This window comes from Clarias gariepinus, chromosome 4 (assembly GCF_024256425.1).
Source record: "Clarias gariepinus isolate MV-2021 ecotype Netherlands chromosome 4, CGAR_prim_01v2, whole genome shotgun sequence".
NCBI lineage: Eukaryota > Metazoa > Chordata > Actinopteri > Siluriformes > Clariidae > Clarias > Clarias gariepinus.
This window is the reverse complement of record NC_071103.1, coordinates 40,617,050-40,633,471: the sequence shown is the minus strand read 5'-3', so window position 1 is coordinate 40,633,471 and position 16,422 is coordinate 40,617,050. Positions and strand designations below refer to the sequence as shown.

Below are 16,422 nucleotides of genomic sequence, written 5' to 3'. Positions count from 1 at the left end.
TCACTATGTCCACGTCTCCTCGGCGTGGAGCAGTCTGACCAGCTATTCGTGTGCTTCGGCCCCCAAAAGAGGGGTTTACCAGCGACCAAGCATACGCTCAGTAGATGGATTGTGGAGGCCATTCCCATGGCTTATGGTGCAGTTGGTGAAGCTTCTCCGCTCTCAGTCTGGGCGCACTCCACCAGAGGTATGGCGGCCTCCAAGGCTCGGCTGCGGGGGCGACACCTCAAGAGGTCTGCGACGCCGCCGGGTGGTCCACCCCGCACACATTTGTTAAATTTTACGCCGTCGACCTCGACCCAACTCCGTCCTCTCAGGTGCTCTCGGCTCAGGCCAGTCACCTATAAGCATGGCGGAGTGGGCATTCTCGTCCCCATAGCTGTCACTTCGTGACGCGGCTCGAAGTTCCCCTGAAAGGGAACGTCTCTAGGGTCACGTCCGTAACCCCAGTTCCCTGAAGGGGAACGAGACGCTGCGTCACGTTGCCATACTTATATGCGCCTGGGCGCTTGTGAACTTTCGGAAGCTGTAGTAGGTTTGTCTGACACCTATTTATACTCTTCCGCGTGCCGACGTCAGACGCGGCTGCGTCGCTAAGGCGATGACATCGTAGATATGAAGTTGATTAGATATGTCTTCAAGACGCGATTTCTGGAAGCAATCCCCATAGCTGTCACTTCGTGACACGGCGTCTCGTTCCCCTTTAGGGAACTGGGGTTACGGACGTAACCCTAAAGACGTTAGTCACAAAGTAACTCTTAGTGTTTATTAAACCTGCATTACCAAGTCAACCATCTTTCAAAATATTTCTAATCTAATCTTTCCAATCTACTTTCTAATTTTGCTTCTAACTTGCCTTCTTGTTAAGATTTTGAGTTTGGGCTGGCAAGAAGTCATGGCAATCCAAAGGAGATTAGTAGGAGATGACCTTTGACACCACCATTGGCAACTACTGTACAAGTACTGCATCTTGCCATGTTGGCTCTTTTGTGGCCCATCAATCTTCCAATGTCTCATAAACAATGTCTTAATCTGCATGTTAAAAAAATTAGTGGTTACATAAGTTGATGATAAATTCATCTTTTCCCACACTCTGGAAACCCATGTTAAGTATTTTAAATGTGTACTTGACCATTTACTCCAGTCAGCTTCATGTAAAAGGCAAATAAATGTAAATTGATTTAAATCTCCCTTTATTTAATTTTGCATACATTACACGGTGGCGTAGTAGTTAGCACTGTCGCCTTGCACCTCCAGGGTTTGGGTTCGTTTCCTGGCCAGGCTCGATTCCCATCTCTGTGTGCAAGGAGTTTTTGGACTGTGCATGATCTCCCCATGCTTGGGGGGTTTTCTCCGGATACTCCGGTTTCCTCCCACAGTCCAAATACATGTAGATTAGGCTATTTGGCATTCCCACATTGCCCGTCGTGTGTGTGAATGAGTGTGTGAGTGAGTGTATGTGTGTATGCCTACGATGGATTGGCACCCTGTCCAGGGTGTACCCCACCTCGTGCCCTAAGTCTCCTGGGATAGGCTCCAGGTCCCCGCGACCCTGAATACAGGATAAAGCGGTATAAAGGTTGAGTGAGTGAGTGAATAGGCTCCGAGGGAGGGGCTCCAAGAACACCAAAGTAGACTTTGTGTCTCACAAAAAGGACCAGAAGGTGGAACACATACTGCCCTTCTCCTGCTTAGTAAGAGGTCTACTGTGGGCTATTTACAGATAAATCACTCTCAAACCAGTTTGAGAGGTTTCTTTAACAGAAACACATAAACCTACAGTATAGACACAGGACACATCAACCATGGATGGCCTTTTATTATGACATTCACTGATTCATCTTGTGATACACTGCTGGCATACAAGACACAGTGCATCATCACAGACTCGCTCACAAAACCCCCACATCTGTGTCCCTGTGCCTGTTTTATCCATCCTTTCAAATCTACTATACTTTATTCACATGTTTAATTTCAATGGGATCCCTAAAGACATCATCCAGGCACAGTTTTACCTGCAGTGTGTGGGTCAGAATCTTGGAGAAACTGTTAGTCTCAATAAGCCTCATGACCAGCTACTACCTACAAGCTAAGTGGAATTGGTAAATGTAGAAAATGTCTGTTTTTTTTTGAGGAGCCTTTGCTCTAAAATAAAAACAAAAAGGGCTCAGTTTCTTACTTGTGCTGATTCTACCCAGAATTAAATGTGCCACTCAGCCATAGACCTGAACCCCTTTGACTGTTTACCTGGTTATCATTCACTTTATTTTTCTGAAAAGCTAACCACACAGATTCACTTGCAATGGGGAAATGGTTTAGGTGAAGTGAACAAGTGTGTGCACACAGGTACTTAGAACAGCTGGCTCAAAGAAACATGGGATTGGCTCAACATCCTCAAGAAGAAACCTCACAGTTCCAACATGGTAACCAAGTACAGCTGTCAAACAAGGATCTTAGAAACAGCCACGCTCACAATTCAAGGTACAGCAACCTATAAAATATCCTCTGCCATATCAAGGATGTCACTTATAACCTAGTCCGCCCATGTTCTCCAAACCATAACAAACTCCAACACCAGCATTTTGTTTTGTTGGATAGTTTTAGATTCACCCACATTGTACTGCTTGCTGATCGCCTGGCATTTTTGCCTGCTACAGTTTTTTTTTTTTTTCTTCATGGTATTTTGGCATTGATTGCCAGTGTCTTTTGTCACATGACAAAAATATTCTCATCATCATTTATCGTCTATACTATTTTATACTATATATACGATCACAAAGGGCCTGAAGTTTTATGTTATGATATTAAGTTTATATGTGTATTTTGTGCTTTTGGTTTCTCTACTTAAGCTTTGTTTTTGTCTCTGCTTGTGTCCCTGCTGGTGGTGGGGTGTATTATACCCTTCTTGCTTACTGCTTATATTGTGATTGTTGTGAAAGAAATACTGTGTATGACCCCTTGCTATATTTACTGACTATGCTCTGCTTTTCCCCTTTTGATGTTGATTGATATTTTGTAACACTTGGATTTAATTAAACCACTAGTTACTTTGCTACGGGGTCGAGAATCAAAATACGGGTTTTTAAACTGCACTTCCGGTATTGCGCAATCAAGACAGGACAAGTAAAGACGCGACACAATAACCATATATAAACCAAACCAACGTGTATTAAACCAACAAACAAACAAACAAACAAACAAGGTGCACCAAAAACCAATATATACAAAATATATACAAATAGAAACAATGTGTATGGTGTATGCGGGTGTGTGAGTGCGTGTATGATTGTCCAGAGTTAATGATATTGCAGTGTGTGAAATGATGCACGGGAGAGATTGGCTCGGCCTCACCGGTATCGATGACAAATCCGGGAGCTCGAGCAACGGAACGAGAGGTGAATTGTGAGTGTCTATGAGGAATAATCCAACCGGGGAAAAGTACTCCTTTAGAATCATCAAACAAACTCTCTCTCAAAATAAACAGCGCGCTGGGTAAATCTCTCCGTCTTGAGCCACTTGCCGGTTCCGGCTTTATACCGGCACACGTGACCCGACGCCGCTTCCGGGTTCCCTCGCGCTGCGATCGCGCATGCTCGCGAGAGCTTACCAAGTGACCAACACAGTCAATGGGGACAAATAAAACCAGATCGGGCAAATTTACAAGCACAGGTGAGCCGCATTAGCTCCTTAATCCATTTCCCTGTTTGTTTAAAATGCCCTTTTATGTGGCTGCGCTACATAGACCCCCCCCCCAAGCCTCCGGCGTCTGAGGAGAACGTCCGTAAAAGCGCTTTAGATTAACCACGTTCACTGTATCAGTTTTTTGTGGATTGCCCCAAGACACTGTGTAGTTGATTGGTCCTTTTTTGGTTTTTATTTCTGCTGGTCCCTCCCACTTGGGCGCTAGCTTGGCAGAAAATCTTTTCGCTGCGGAGGAGAGTGGGTGAGTTTTTATCCAAACTAGATCTCCCGGTTTAAAGTGCGCATCTTTTCTCCGGGCATTGTAGTATCTAGCTTGTTTGGACTGTTGTTGTTTTACTCTTTGTCTCACCTCCTCCATGATAAGTTGTTGTCGGTCTAGTAATGAGTAGGCTGTGTGATCCGGTGTTGGAGGGTGATTCATGAGCCTTTCGAGTGGCCCTTTTAGTTGCCGACCCAGTGTGAGTTCTGCAGGTGTCTTTCCAGTAGTTTCCTGTTGGGCTGTATTGATGGCGAATCTGAGCTCTGGTAACCATTGGTCCCAGTTTTGGTGATGGTCCCCGACGTATGAAGCGATCATTGTCTTCAGAGTTCGGTTAACTCGTTCCGTCAGGTTCGTTTGTGGGTGGTAGCTCGTAGTTAGCTTTTGGACGCTCCCCCAGGTTTGGCAGAGGTGTGCCAAGAGCTGAGACGTAAACTGGGGACCTCGATCGGAAACTAGATATTTGGGGACTCCCCATCTAGTAAAGATCTCCTCTCTTAGAACCTTCACCAGTTTTGGCGTCTTTACATCCCTGAGGGGAAACATCTCCACCCATTTGGTGAAATAATCTACCACCACCAGCAGATATTCATTTTGCCTTTTACTTCGGGGAAAAGGACCCATGATGTCCAATCCCACGGTGTGTCCTGGCTCTGGAACCTCCGTGCTCTGTAGTAGCCCACTAGGTCTAGTGTTTTCTGTTTTATACTGTTGACACACACTGCAAGTTCTCACATAGTGCCAGACGTCCTTCCGCACCGTAGGCCACCATGCCACATCTAGTAACCTCAGCAGAGTTTTTAGTTGCCCCAGGTGTCCTCCCAAGGGATTGTCATGATAGTAGTGTAAAAAGTTTCTTACTAATGACTGGGGGACAACTAGTTGAAATTTTTCTCCGTGTCTTACTGGTACCCGGCGATATAACGCCCCTTGGTGATGTTCGAAAGAGACCCTCTGCTCGCTTGTTCTTCGTGGCTGGTCTTTAGAGAGCAGCTTCGTGATGGTGGGGTCCTCATGTTGGGCTTGAGTTATCTCACACAGGTCGTTTGGTAAGTCGGATGAACATTTAGAGGTTGTGATGGCGAGACATGGAGCGGTGCCCACTTCCAACGGCGGGGGCGCCCGGGATAGCGCATCTGGTCCCAGATTTAAGCAGCCTTTTCTATGATGTACTGTAAAAACGAACTGTTGTAGGCGTAACGTCCATCGGGTGAGACGAGAGCTGGTTTTCGGGCAGTTGAAGGCCCATGACAGGGCGGCATGGTCGGTAAAGACCTCGAAAGCACGACCTTCTAGATAGTGCCTCCATTTTTCTACAGCCCAGACCACGGCCAAACACTCCTTTTCTGACGTGGAGTAATTCTGCTCAGCTCCTCTCAACATTCGTGAGGCGTAAGCTACTGCTCTTTCTCCTTCTGCTGCAGTTTGGGTGAGGATGGCTCCCAGGCCCACTTCGCTGGCGTCGGTGTGCAATTGGAATGGCAGATTTAGGTTCGGTTGTATTAGTACTGGTGGGTTTTGAAGTGCGTGTTTGATGACATCCATGCTGTTCTGGCATTCTTCGGTCCACTCCCATTTTACTCCCTTCCTTTTTAAATTATTTAATGGAGCTGTTATGTCTGCAAAGTGGGGAATGAACTTGTGATACCAGCCGGCGAGACCCAGAAAACGTTGAAGAGATTTTAAGTCTTGAGGAGGAGGATATTCTGCCACCGCCTTTGTTTTCTCCGGGTCTAGCTGCACACCTTCTTCAGAGATGACATGCCCAAGGAACTTCAGCCGCCTTTTGAAGAAATGACACTTCTTCATGTTGAGGGAGAGATTGGCTTGGGTGAGTCTGGAAAATACTGCGTTGAGATGCATTCTATGTTGTTCTAGTGATTGTGAGTAAATAATAATGTCATCTATATAGACGAAGCAATACTTTCCTCTTAGATCTGCCAAGACTTTCTCCATCAGTCGTTGGAACGTTGCAGCTGCGTTTCTGAGTCCGTAGGGCATGGACCGGAATTGAAACAGACCTTTGGTAGTGATGAAGGCGGTCTTCTCACAGCTGTCTCTCTCCATCTCCACCTGCCAGTAACCGGATTGCAGATCCAATGTTGAGAACCAGGAGGCGCCATCCAGTGATTCGATGATGTCATGTATTAAAGGCATTGGATATGCATCAGGTTTGGTTTTGCTGTTCAATTTTCTAAAATCCACACAGAAACGGTAAGTCCCATCGGGTTTAGGTACTAAAACAACAGGTGACGACCATGACGAACATGAAGGTTCGATGATGTTGTCCTTCAGCATCAGGTCGACTTGATCTTCTATAATCTTTTTCTTTAAGGGTGATACTCGGTACGCTCTGGATCTAAATGGGGTGTCGTCAGATAAAGTGATTTTGTGTCTCTCTAATGCTGTTTTGCCCAAGATGTTGGAGGTGGTGCGGGGCCAAGCGGCCATTAGTTTCCGCAGCTCCTCTTCGTTGTCGGTGTCCCATGATGTCACACTTTTTAAGTTTTCCTCCGCACATAGGAGATCATCAGGAGTCACAGGTAAGGCTAGATACAGGTTAGCTGTAGCCGGGAGATGAGGGTGTCTCCATTGAGCAGACTTAGATGGCGCAGAGTGGGGTTGGGACATTATGAAGGGATGATAAGTGACTCCCTCCTTTGTTTTCAGCCCGTACTCCCCGCGAGCGACGTCCAAGGTGGCTCCTGTGGCTTTTAAGAAGTCCAGCCCCACGATCAGAGGGAAAGCCAGGTGAGAGTTGCTCATGACGTAAGTGTCTAGCTCACAGTCGATCGTGTGCCAGTTGTAACGCAGCCTTCTCTGGGTTTGCGCCTGGTGTGTTTTCCCATCAGCCATCACAAACTTCTGAGGAGAAGGAACATCACACCTGACTTCCCGTTCGCAGAGCTGCCTCCATAGATGTTCCCTCATCAACGTGTAGGAGCTTCCTGTATCGACCACAGCATTCACCTTCCTTCCTTGCACTGTTACTGGAACCAGGAGAAGCGAAGGAGTTGCCAGAGGTTGAGCAATGGAGAGTCCCGCTGCGTGCTTTGAAGGAACTCGCTCACCTGCCTTCTTATGACTCTTTTCCTTGTTGTGCTGGGAGTCCACCTTCTGCCAATAGTCTTTGGAGCTCTTGCAGTCTTTTTCCACCCTAGAACCTATCTTCACAAGCTGTTCCACGGTGTTCACTGTTCCTCTTAGACATCCTGCCACTCTTGGGTTGATGTTATTCAGGATTCGCCCCACTAGTTCTTCCTCTGAGATGTCAGGCTTCCACTTCATACAGAGGGCGCGGTAGTCATAGGCGAAGTCTCTAAGGCGTTGACTGGGCTGCTGTACCAGAGACCTTAAGTTTTCTTCCACTTCTGTGAGGTAGTCCTCCGGTAAGAAAGCCGCCATAAATGCCTGTTTAAAAGACCTCCAGTCCTTCACCTTGCCTTTCTCTGCCTTCCACCAGCTCAGAGCAGGTCCTCGTAGCACCGTGCTGAGGGTTCCTAACAGTTCTGGGCCGGGCAGTGGTCTGATCTCCAGATAGTTTTCACACTGTTCGATGAAATTAAGAACATCCGCCGTCTCTGAAGCGTCGCCAAAGGCTGGAAACTCCAGGCGGATGGGTGGTCGGCCATAAAAGGAAGAAGAAGAGGGTGAAACTGAGGAGGTAAGCTGGGCAGAAGCGTGTGGTTGGACACAAGGAGGAATGTCGTATGTTTCATGCCTGCTTATGTGCTGTACCTTTTCTGTAGATGCTGTGATCGCCGTGCTGGGAGAATGTAGAACAGGAGATTGCGGAGATGCAGGGGTGTAGGCCTTTAACCTTTGGATGGTGGGCGTACTTGTGAGCCGTAGTTTTTTCATCTGGTTTTCCCAGATTACGTCACGTCGCAGAAAACAGTCAGTGACAGCTCTTTCCAGTTTCTCCAGGGCCTCTTGGCAGTAGCGCTCCAGCCCTTCTAAGCTGGCGTCCACTGCGTCCCGAAAACTGGTTTCTCTGTTCAGACTGCTGTTTACGGATTGTCTAAAATCCTGCTCCAACGTGTTCACTTTGTCAGAAAGCACCCCCATATCCTCCTTGCATTGATTCAGTTCAGCTTGCAATGTATGCACAACATTAATATCAGACACATCATCATCATCATGTCTGTCAGATATATATAGTGAACTAATCAATGAGGTTATTTCAGCTGTAGGGTTACGGCGTGTAACAAATGCATCATCTACCTCCTCCAGCACATTATTAGCTACAGCAAGGTCGGCCTGCACGGCACCACTAGCATTAGCATTAGCAATGTTAGCATCCATTTTGTTCTGCCAAGACACACAAAACCGGAAAATACCCGAAAATACCGATTCCCCGTACGTACGGGCCACCACTATGTAACACTTGGATTTAATTAAACCACTAGTTACTTTGCTACGGGGTCGAGAATCAAAATACGGGTTTTTAAACTGCACTTCCGGTATTGCGCAATCAAGACAGGACAAGTAAAGACGCGACACAATAACCATATATAAACCAAACCAACGTGTATTAAACCAACAAACAAACAAACAAACAAACAAGGTGCACCAAAAACCAATATATACAAAATATATACAAATAGAAACAATGTGTATGGTGTATGCGGGTGTGTGAGTGCGTGTATGATTGTCCAGAGTTAATGATATTGCAGTGTGTGAAATGATGCACGGGAGAGATTGGCTCGGCCTCACCGGTATCGATGACAAATCCGGGAGCTCGAGCAACGGAACGAGAGGTGAATTGTGAGTGTCTATGAGGAATAATCCAACCGGGGAAAAGTACTCCTTTAGAATCATCAAACAAACTCTCTCTCAAAATAAACAGCGCGCTGGGTAAATCTCTCCGTCTTGAGCCACTTGCCGGTTCCGGCTTTATACCGGCACACGTGACCCGACGCCGCTTCCGGGTTCCCTCGCGCTGCGATCGCGCATGCTCGCGAGAGCTTACCAAGTGACCAACACAGTCAATGGGGACAAATAAAACCAGATCGGGCAAATTTACAAGCACAGGTGAGCCGCATTAGCTCCTTAATCCATTTCCCTGTTTGTTTAAAATGCCCTTTTATGTGGCTGCGCTACAATTTGATAGACTTTTCTGTGTATGACCATTTACTTGTTTTGACTGAATATATTTGTATATAACTCTGCTTAATAGGAAGTCGATGCCATTTTGTGTTTTCTCCTGGTTGTGTTTAGTAAGGGTAGTGTTTCGTGTTTCTTTTTTTTTGTGCAGAATTAGGCATTTCACTTCGAAACTAGTTAGAGGGAATTTTGTTTATTATCTTGGCCCTGTTAGGTTCTGAACCTCTCAGCCACCTTTTGGGGATTTGCTTTTTAACCTTTGTGAACAACACTAAGCACACAGACACAGGAATCAAACCTGGCCGAGAACTGAACCCGGACCCTGGAGGTGCAAGGCGACAGAACTTACCACTGAGCCATTGTCCCACACACTTGTCAGCCCTATAACAAATGGTCTGTTGGTAGGAAAGTCCCCACCGAGAGGCAAATATTTAAGTGTTTGTTAAAAAATTTAAGTAAAACTGCTTCAATATTTATGTCAGGGGACGGTCACAACAAGCATGTGTGCAATCTTACAGCTGATTGCTGTGCAAGCTCCTGTTGTGTGTTGCAGATTGCCCTCTTATTCTCCTGTTGCTCCTTTCTCATAGCAACACTGAGAACACACACACACACATACACACATACACACAGAAAATATGTCACAAACCAGAGAAGATAATCTTTAGAAATGTAACCTCTTGTACTTGTGTCTGCCTTACATTTTCTCCTCTAGTCGCTGTTGTTGTTCTTCATAATGCTTTCTCATGCTTTCCAGCTCCTCCCTCATCTCAAATTGAGCCTTTTAATCACATACACAAGGAAGGGGAAGGCGTGTTAGTAATCAACGCACATTCATCATTATATTATACATTTACAGCATTTGGCAGATGCTCTGAACAACCACTGAGCGACTACTACCCACTACATATAGATGGGTCAGATGTCACACACTGCCTCGTGACTGGGAGGAGTGATTTATTATTCATTGGGTTTGTATTAGCTTTGTTTCCAGAGCTAGTAGAGTACAGTATACTTACCAGGTAAATTTTTTTCTATTTAATTTAACACATATTTATTAAAAAGTAGTATATGTGAAAATGAGATGAAACTAGTTACATTAATAAGTAATAGTAACCAAATGCAGATAGTATTTTAAATACAATTTTTGTAAAAAAAAAAAATAATAAAAAATAAAAAATTAAAAATAAGGAAAAAATATAAAAATAAAGGTACTAACAGGAAATGTATAAACATGTTCAAAATGTGTGTTGGAATATTCTACACACACACACACACACACACACGATACATATCTTAACATGTGTGTGTCTGTCTCCACTAGCATTGCATCCTTGGCTCAGTTCTGCTGGCTAAAACAGGACATGCATATAGGGTCAAATGTGTGATAAACTGTGTGTGTGTGTGTGTGTGTGTTACTTGCCCTGACTCTGCTGTGTGGCACTTTGCTCAGCAGAGCTCTAATTCTCTCCAGCTCGAGTGTGTGCATGTGTTCTCGTTCTTTCTCTTGCAGCAGTGTGTCATGTGTCTGTGCCAACATCAGCAGTTCATCGTTCAGCTCCTGTGAGTGTTTAATCTCGCGTTCTAGCCCCTTGCTTACAGTCAGGAAGTTACTCTTCAGGGCTGCATACTCCTCTGCCATGGCTCGCTCATTACTCTCGGCGACTTGTAACCGTGATGATGCTGACTCGATTTCACGCTTCAGCTGGCCAAGCTCCGTCTCTAGATTCGACACAGCACCTTCCTGGTACAACACCTGAGGGAGTGGGACAGAGATGGACAAGACACGTGTGTTCTTGAATCTCCTATTTCATGGTTCTGTTGTTGTTGTCGTTATTATGACTAGCTAATGAATTAGTAGCTTGCTTACATATGAAGTTGAAAAACACATAAAACACATTCGAAAAACACTGTACAATGTACAGTATATACAATATGTATTACCTTATTCTGCAGTTCAAATATCTCTGCCTCATATTTCTCTCTCATTTTATTGGCTTCGATTTGCACTTCCACAAGATCTTTAGAGATCTAAAAACATGTACATATAAAATCATAGTTATGGCCGATGGAAGTTGTTTGTATTTAGAATGACTTACAGGAATGCTTTGAAATATGTATAATAAACACATGCTTATACTGGCTAACTTGGTCAGAGATTTATAAGGATAATTAAGTAATTAGCTAGAAAGTATGTATTTTTAACTGTCATTTGTCAGTCAGTGACTGTTTGGACACTTTATTACATCAGTTTGATGCCAGGACAGAGAAGCTACAGGAAGCTAGTGGAGGGATCATACCAATAGGCATGAGTGGGAGAACATGGATCATTTGTAGAGGTAAGAATGAAACTTAGAGGCAAACCTCTCAGGACCTGTTCTGTTCTCAAGTTCCTGTTGTCCAGAATGAATCAAAATAAAAGGGGCAAGAACAAACAACAGAATCACAAATATTGGTTAGAAATACATGAAACCCCATTCTGTAAAGGAAAAACAAACAAACAAAAAAAAACTGAATAAGCCTCGTAAGTTTAGCAATAAAAGGTGAAAAGAACATTTGGCCCTGTAAATTTTTTTCATCAGCTCGAGTACATATGGATTAACTATTCAGGTAATTCCTTTTTGGAATGTGTGAGACAGAGCAGGGAAACCATACAATTCCAAGATCAGGATTAAGGAAAAACAGAAGTGAACCCAGCACTGAGCCTTGAGGGACATCAGTGAACAGTCTACACAGAATAGATGTGGATCACCTAATAGGACCAGTTAGGAAGCTAGTTAATACTAGTTGTGATGCAACTTTTGCAGGCTTTTGAAATTTGAACTTTGCCTCCTGTCTCATGTTTTTGGTATTTATTCACTTGGCATCCTGGTTGCTCTTTTGGCTTTGATATTACACTTTATTTAAGGCCTTCGATCTTTGCCACACACTTATAATCCATTAATCCAGAACCCAGACTTTATCTTTAATTTTTTTCTTCCCCTGTGGACTCCTGGATGAATTTATTCATTCTGTATACAAAGGTTAACTTTAATTGTGCTTTGGTGCTCTGTTTGAGAATTATGATTTCTGAATTATGATTTCTTTGGAGTATTTACGCAGATGTTTTGTTTCTGGCCCCACCCTACACCATATGTAAGGGCTCCTATTGTCTTCTTACATGTTTTTTTTTTTTTTTACCCCAGTGCTCATTGTTGTGGATTTAATCTCTCTGGAAACACTCACAGACAGGAACATTGATCTTCCCCACTCACGAGTAAACTCCTTCAACTCTTCAAACACAATAGCTCTGTCTCTCTGCATCAGTCTTTTCTCTTACCCTTTGTCTATTCTTATAATTGTTAATGAATCATATGAAAATTATATAATATCTTTGTCTGATTTTGCTTCATCTATTCATTTTCAAATAACAGATTTGAAATAAATTTGTCAGGGAGATGCAGCGTAAGGTGAAGGTAGAGACGGCAAAGGCCAAACAAAGAGCATATGATGACTTGTATGTTAGGCTAGACAGTAAGGAGGGGGAGGTGGATCTGTACAGTTTGGCGAGGCAAAGAGACAGAGATGGGAAGGATGTGCAGCATGTTAGAGTGATTAAAGATAGAGATGGAAATGTACTGATAGGTGCCAGGAGGGTGATGGGAAGATGGAAGGAGTACTTTGAAGAGTTGATGAATGAAGAAAATGAAAGAGAACCAAAGAGTAAAAGAGGTGACTGTTGTGGAACAGGAAGTAGCAAAAATCAGTAAGAGTGAGGTGAGGAGGGCATTGAAGAGGATGAAGAGTGGAAAGGCAGTTGGTCCTGATGACATACCTGTTGAAGTATGGAAGTGCTTAGGAGAGGTTGCAGTAGAGTTTCTGACTAGAGAAACAAGATCTTGGAGCATGAGAGAATTGCAGAGAAATCAAGGAGAAGTGTATTAGTGTTGATCTTTAGGAACAAGGGGGATGTGCTGAGCTGTGACAACTATAGAGGAATAAAGCTGATGAGCTATTCAATAAAGCTTTGGTAAAGAGTAGTGGAAGCTAGGTTAAGGGCAGAGGTGAGCATTTTTGAGAAGCAATATGGGTTATGCTTAGGAAGTGTACAACAGATGCAGTATTTGCTTTGAGGATGCTGATGGAGACATACCGAGAAGGTAATAGATAATAGTTGCATTGTGTCTTTGTAGATTTAGAGAATGTGTACTGTATGAGAGGGTGCCGAGAGAGGAGCTGTGGTATTGTATGAGAAGGTCTGGAGTGGCAGAGAAGTATGTTAGAGTGGTGCAGGACATGTATGAGAGCTGTAAGACAGTGATAAGATGTGCTGTAGGTGTGACAGAAGAGTTCAAGGTGGAGGTGGGTCTGCATCAAGGATCGGCTCTGAGCCACTTCTTGTTTGCTCTGGTGATGGAGAGGATGACAGATGAGGTTAGACAGGAGTCTCCATGGACAATAATGTTTGCATTGTGCTCTGTAGTGAGAGCAGGGAACAGGTGGAGGAAAATCTAGAGAGGTGGAGGTATGCTCTGGAAAGCAGAGGAATGAAGGTTAGCTGTAGCAAGACAGAATACATGTGTGTGAATGAGAGGAACCTGTGGTACGGTGAGGCTACAGGGAGCAGAGGTAAATAAGGTGCAGGACTTAAAGTACTTAGGGTCAACAGTCCAGAGCAACGGAGAGTGTGGAAAGGAGGTAAAGTGGCGGGTACAGGCAGGTTGGAACAGGTGGAGAAAAGTGTCAGGTGTTGTAACCCATGTTAGATGTTTTGAAGATAAAGTCAGAGAGGCCAGATTGAGGTGGTTTGGACATGTTCAGAGAAGAGATTGTGAGTATATTGGTAGAAGGATGCTGAGGTTGGAACTGCCAGGCAGGAGGTCTAAAGGAAGACCTAAAAGGAGATTAATGGATGCAGTGAAAGGGGACATGAAGTAAGTTGGGGTGAAAGAAGAGGATGCAAAGGATAGGGTTAGATGGAGACAGATGATTCACTGTGGCGACCCCTGAAAGACAAAGACAAAGAAGAAGAAGAAGTTGAAGGGAAATATGTCAATGTCACATTTTGAAGCCCACCTTCAATTTTTCCTGCTTACTCTGCACCAGTCTTGAACTCAAGTCCTGGGTGGAGGCAGCATGGTGAGCCACGCTGCTTTGTGTGGAACCCAGTTTAATGTGTAGATGGTCCTAAACATGCACACACACAAGTCAGAAGACAGTTGGGATTATTGGGTATTTTAAAAGGAGTGCGACATAAAACTTTAGAGCATCCAGTATAATATTATATATGTATATTCAATATCAATCTGCAGTGAAAATTCTGATTTCTAATTGTGTGGCTGTTCTATATAGTATGCATAAAATAATAATAAAAAAAATAACAGTTTAAATAAATTTAATTTAGAATTAATAATTAAAATTCACATTAGTGCTGAAATCATCCAAAACCGTTCCCAGAGTATATTGTTGCCCACACATGTACATGTCCATCTTGAATTGCAATCCCAATCACAACAGTTCATTACATGTGCACAGTTATCTGACTATGCACACATTACTTTGTGTCAGGAGAGCAGCCCAAGAAGGAATAGTAAAGGAACATCTTCACCTAGTCAAGTTTGACCCCAAGTTAACCACAAATGCATATGCACACAAGCACCCACACAGCATTGTTTCTGTGTGTGCATCAGGCTCATTATCCTTAAGTAACACTTTCATGCAAAACATCTAGCAAGTTCTTGAACTTGAATATTCAAGTGACTGAGGACAAAGATAGGTAAATTCTTACGTTCTCGTCAGTCAGAAATCGAATTTTCTCCTTCAGTTCCGCAGATGAACTTTCTTTGTTCTCCTCAGCCATTCTCTAAAGCAGCCAAACCTACAATGTGTTGAAGTTACAAACTAGTCACAGCGTCTCCATAAACACAAAACCGATGCCATGGGTTACACACACATACAAACACACACGCACACAAACTACATATGCAGTTGTTTCTTACATGAAAGCTTCTAAATTTCAATATAAATAGAATCTTCTCAAACTGTTATCAACATTTTATCAATAACTGAAAAATCTAATTAAACATAATTATGTTATAGTCAACCGGGTAAAATTGTATAACTACATCAGACCAGTCCCCCCCACTGATTATAAAATTAACAAAACATTACCAATTTGTTTGTGCACTTTTACTACACCTCCCCCAACCCCAATTTCACAAAATGTTCCAAATTTGTCTTTGTTTGTACAACCATTCTGCATAATGAACTTGTTTGCACCTCCAGTGTCATCTAAAAAAACTTCTGCATTTCACACAATATTGTCCACATATCCATTTCACTCCTACATTTATTGAATCGAAACCTGTATCATTACACTGTTTACTTACAAGAAAGTATTGTAACATTTAGATTAATATTTGAGAATTTCAGTAAAAAACAACTGAACTGTTCTTTATCTAGGGTAGATGCATAACATTCACATATTAAAGCTTTAGATTTAAATACTCACTGTGTGTCTCTTGTAAATGTTTTGCTTTTATTTTACAAATTCTAATTTCACATTTATGAAAATTGAGAGTAAACTCAAATTCAGAGGACACCTGTTCCAGAAAATGTATCCCCTTGAGCAGAGTCATGGCACTTTCACCTTGTTCCCTGTTTTCCCTTCAGTGTGAGCAACACTGTGTGTGATAGTTTATAGTGCAACTATTTTCCTTTCATTATCATAAGGTAATTTTCACATTTTTTATCAGTAATTTGTAATTAAATATATATTTTAAAGTTTACATTGCATTGACAAAGGATTTATTATGCAGTCATTTAACACATAAACTAGATTTCTCAGAGTTTTCAGTCCCTGTAAAACAGATTACCATGTGAAGTTTATATTGATGCCTCATGCGATGAGTCCCCTTGGTTTTAGGCTTTCCATGTCCCGTACAGGATGAGTGGTATAGAAAATGAGTGAGAGTGGGAATTAATAAGTTTATTTTAAATAACACAAAAAATTCCAATTCATTCACTTCAATTAAATTAAATTTTATTTGTATAGCGCTTTTAACAATTGACATTGTGGCAAAGCAGCTTTACACAATCGAAAGAATTATTTAAGGTTGTATGAGATGTGAACGTGTATGAATCAAAATGATAAGACTGTCACTGATGAGCAAGCTGAGGACGGTGGCGACAGTGGCAAGGAAAAACTCCCTGAGATGGTAATAGGAAGAAACCTTGAGAGGAACCAGACTCAACAGGGAACCCATCCTCATCTGGGTGATAACGGATAGCAGGGATTGATCCGCAGTCATACTGTGTGTTAGGATGATGGAAGTTCAGTATAACAGGAGATGTGTTTAAGTTAAAATCCAGTTCAT

General features: G+C 43.0%; 1 protein-coding gene across 1 annotated transcript in view; it reads right to left on the bottom strand.

Annotated features, from left to right (window-relative positions):
• The window catches only part of ccdc78 (coiled-coil domain containing 78), a 29,641-nt gene extending 14,735 nt beyond the window's left edge, over positions 1–14,906 (bottom strand). The window contains exons 1-7 of the mRNA XM_053493763.1: positions 14,835–14,906; positions 14,123–14,233; positions 11,012–11,098; positions 10,491–10,823; positions 10,369–10,419; positions 9,769–9,848; positions 9,584–9,662 (exon numbers count right to left, since the gene is read on the bottom strand). Of these exons, the coding sequence (XP_053349738.1) occupies positions 9,584–9,662; positions 9,769–9,848; positions 10,369–10,419; positions 10,491–10,823; positions 11,012–11,098; positions 14,123–14,233; positions 14,835–14,906 (813 nt within the window). The remainder of the gene's footprint in view (positions 1–9,583; positions 9,663–9,768; positions 9,849–10,368; positions 10,420–10,490; positions 10,824–11,011; positions 11,099–14,122; positions 14,234–14,834) is intronic.
• Positions 14,907–16,422: the final 1,516 nt, after the last annotated feature.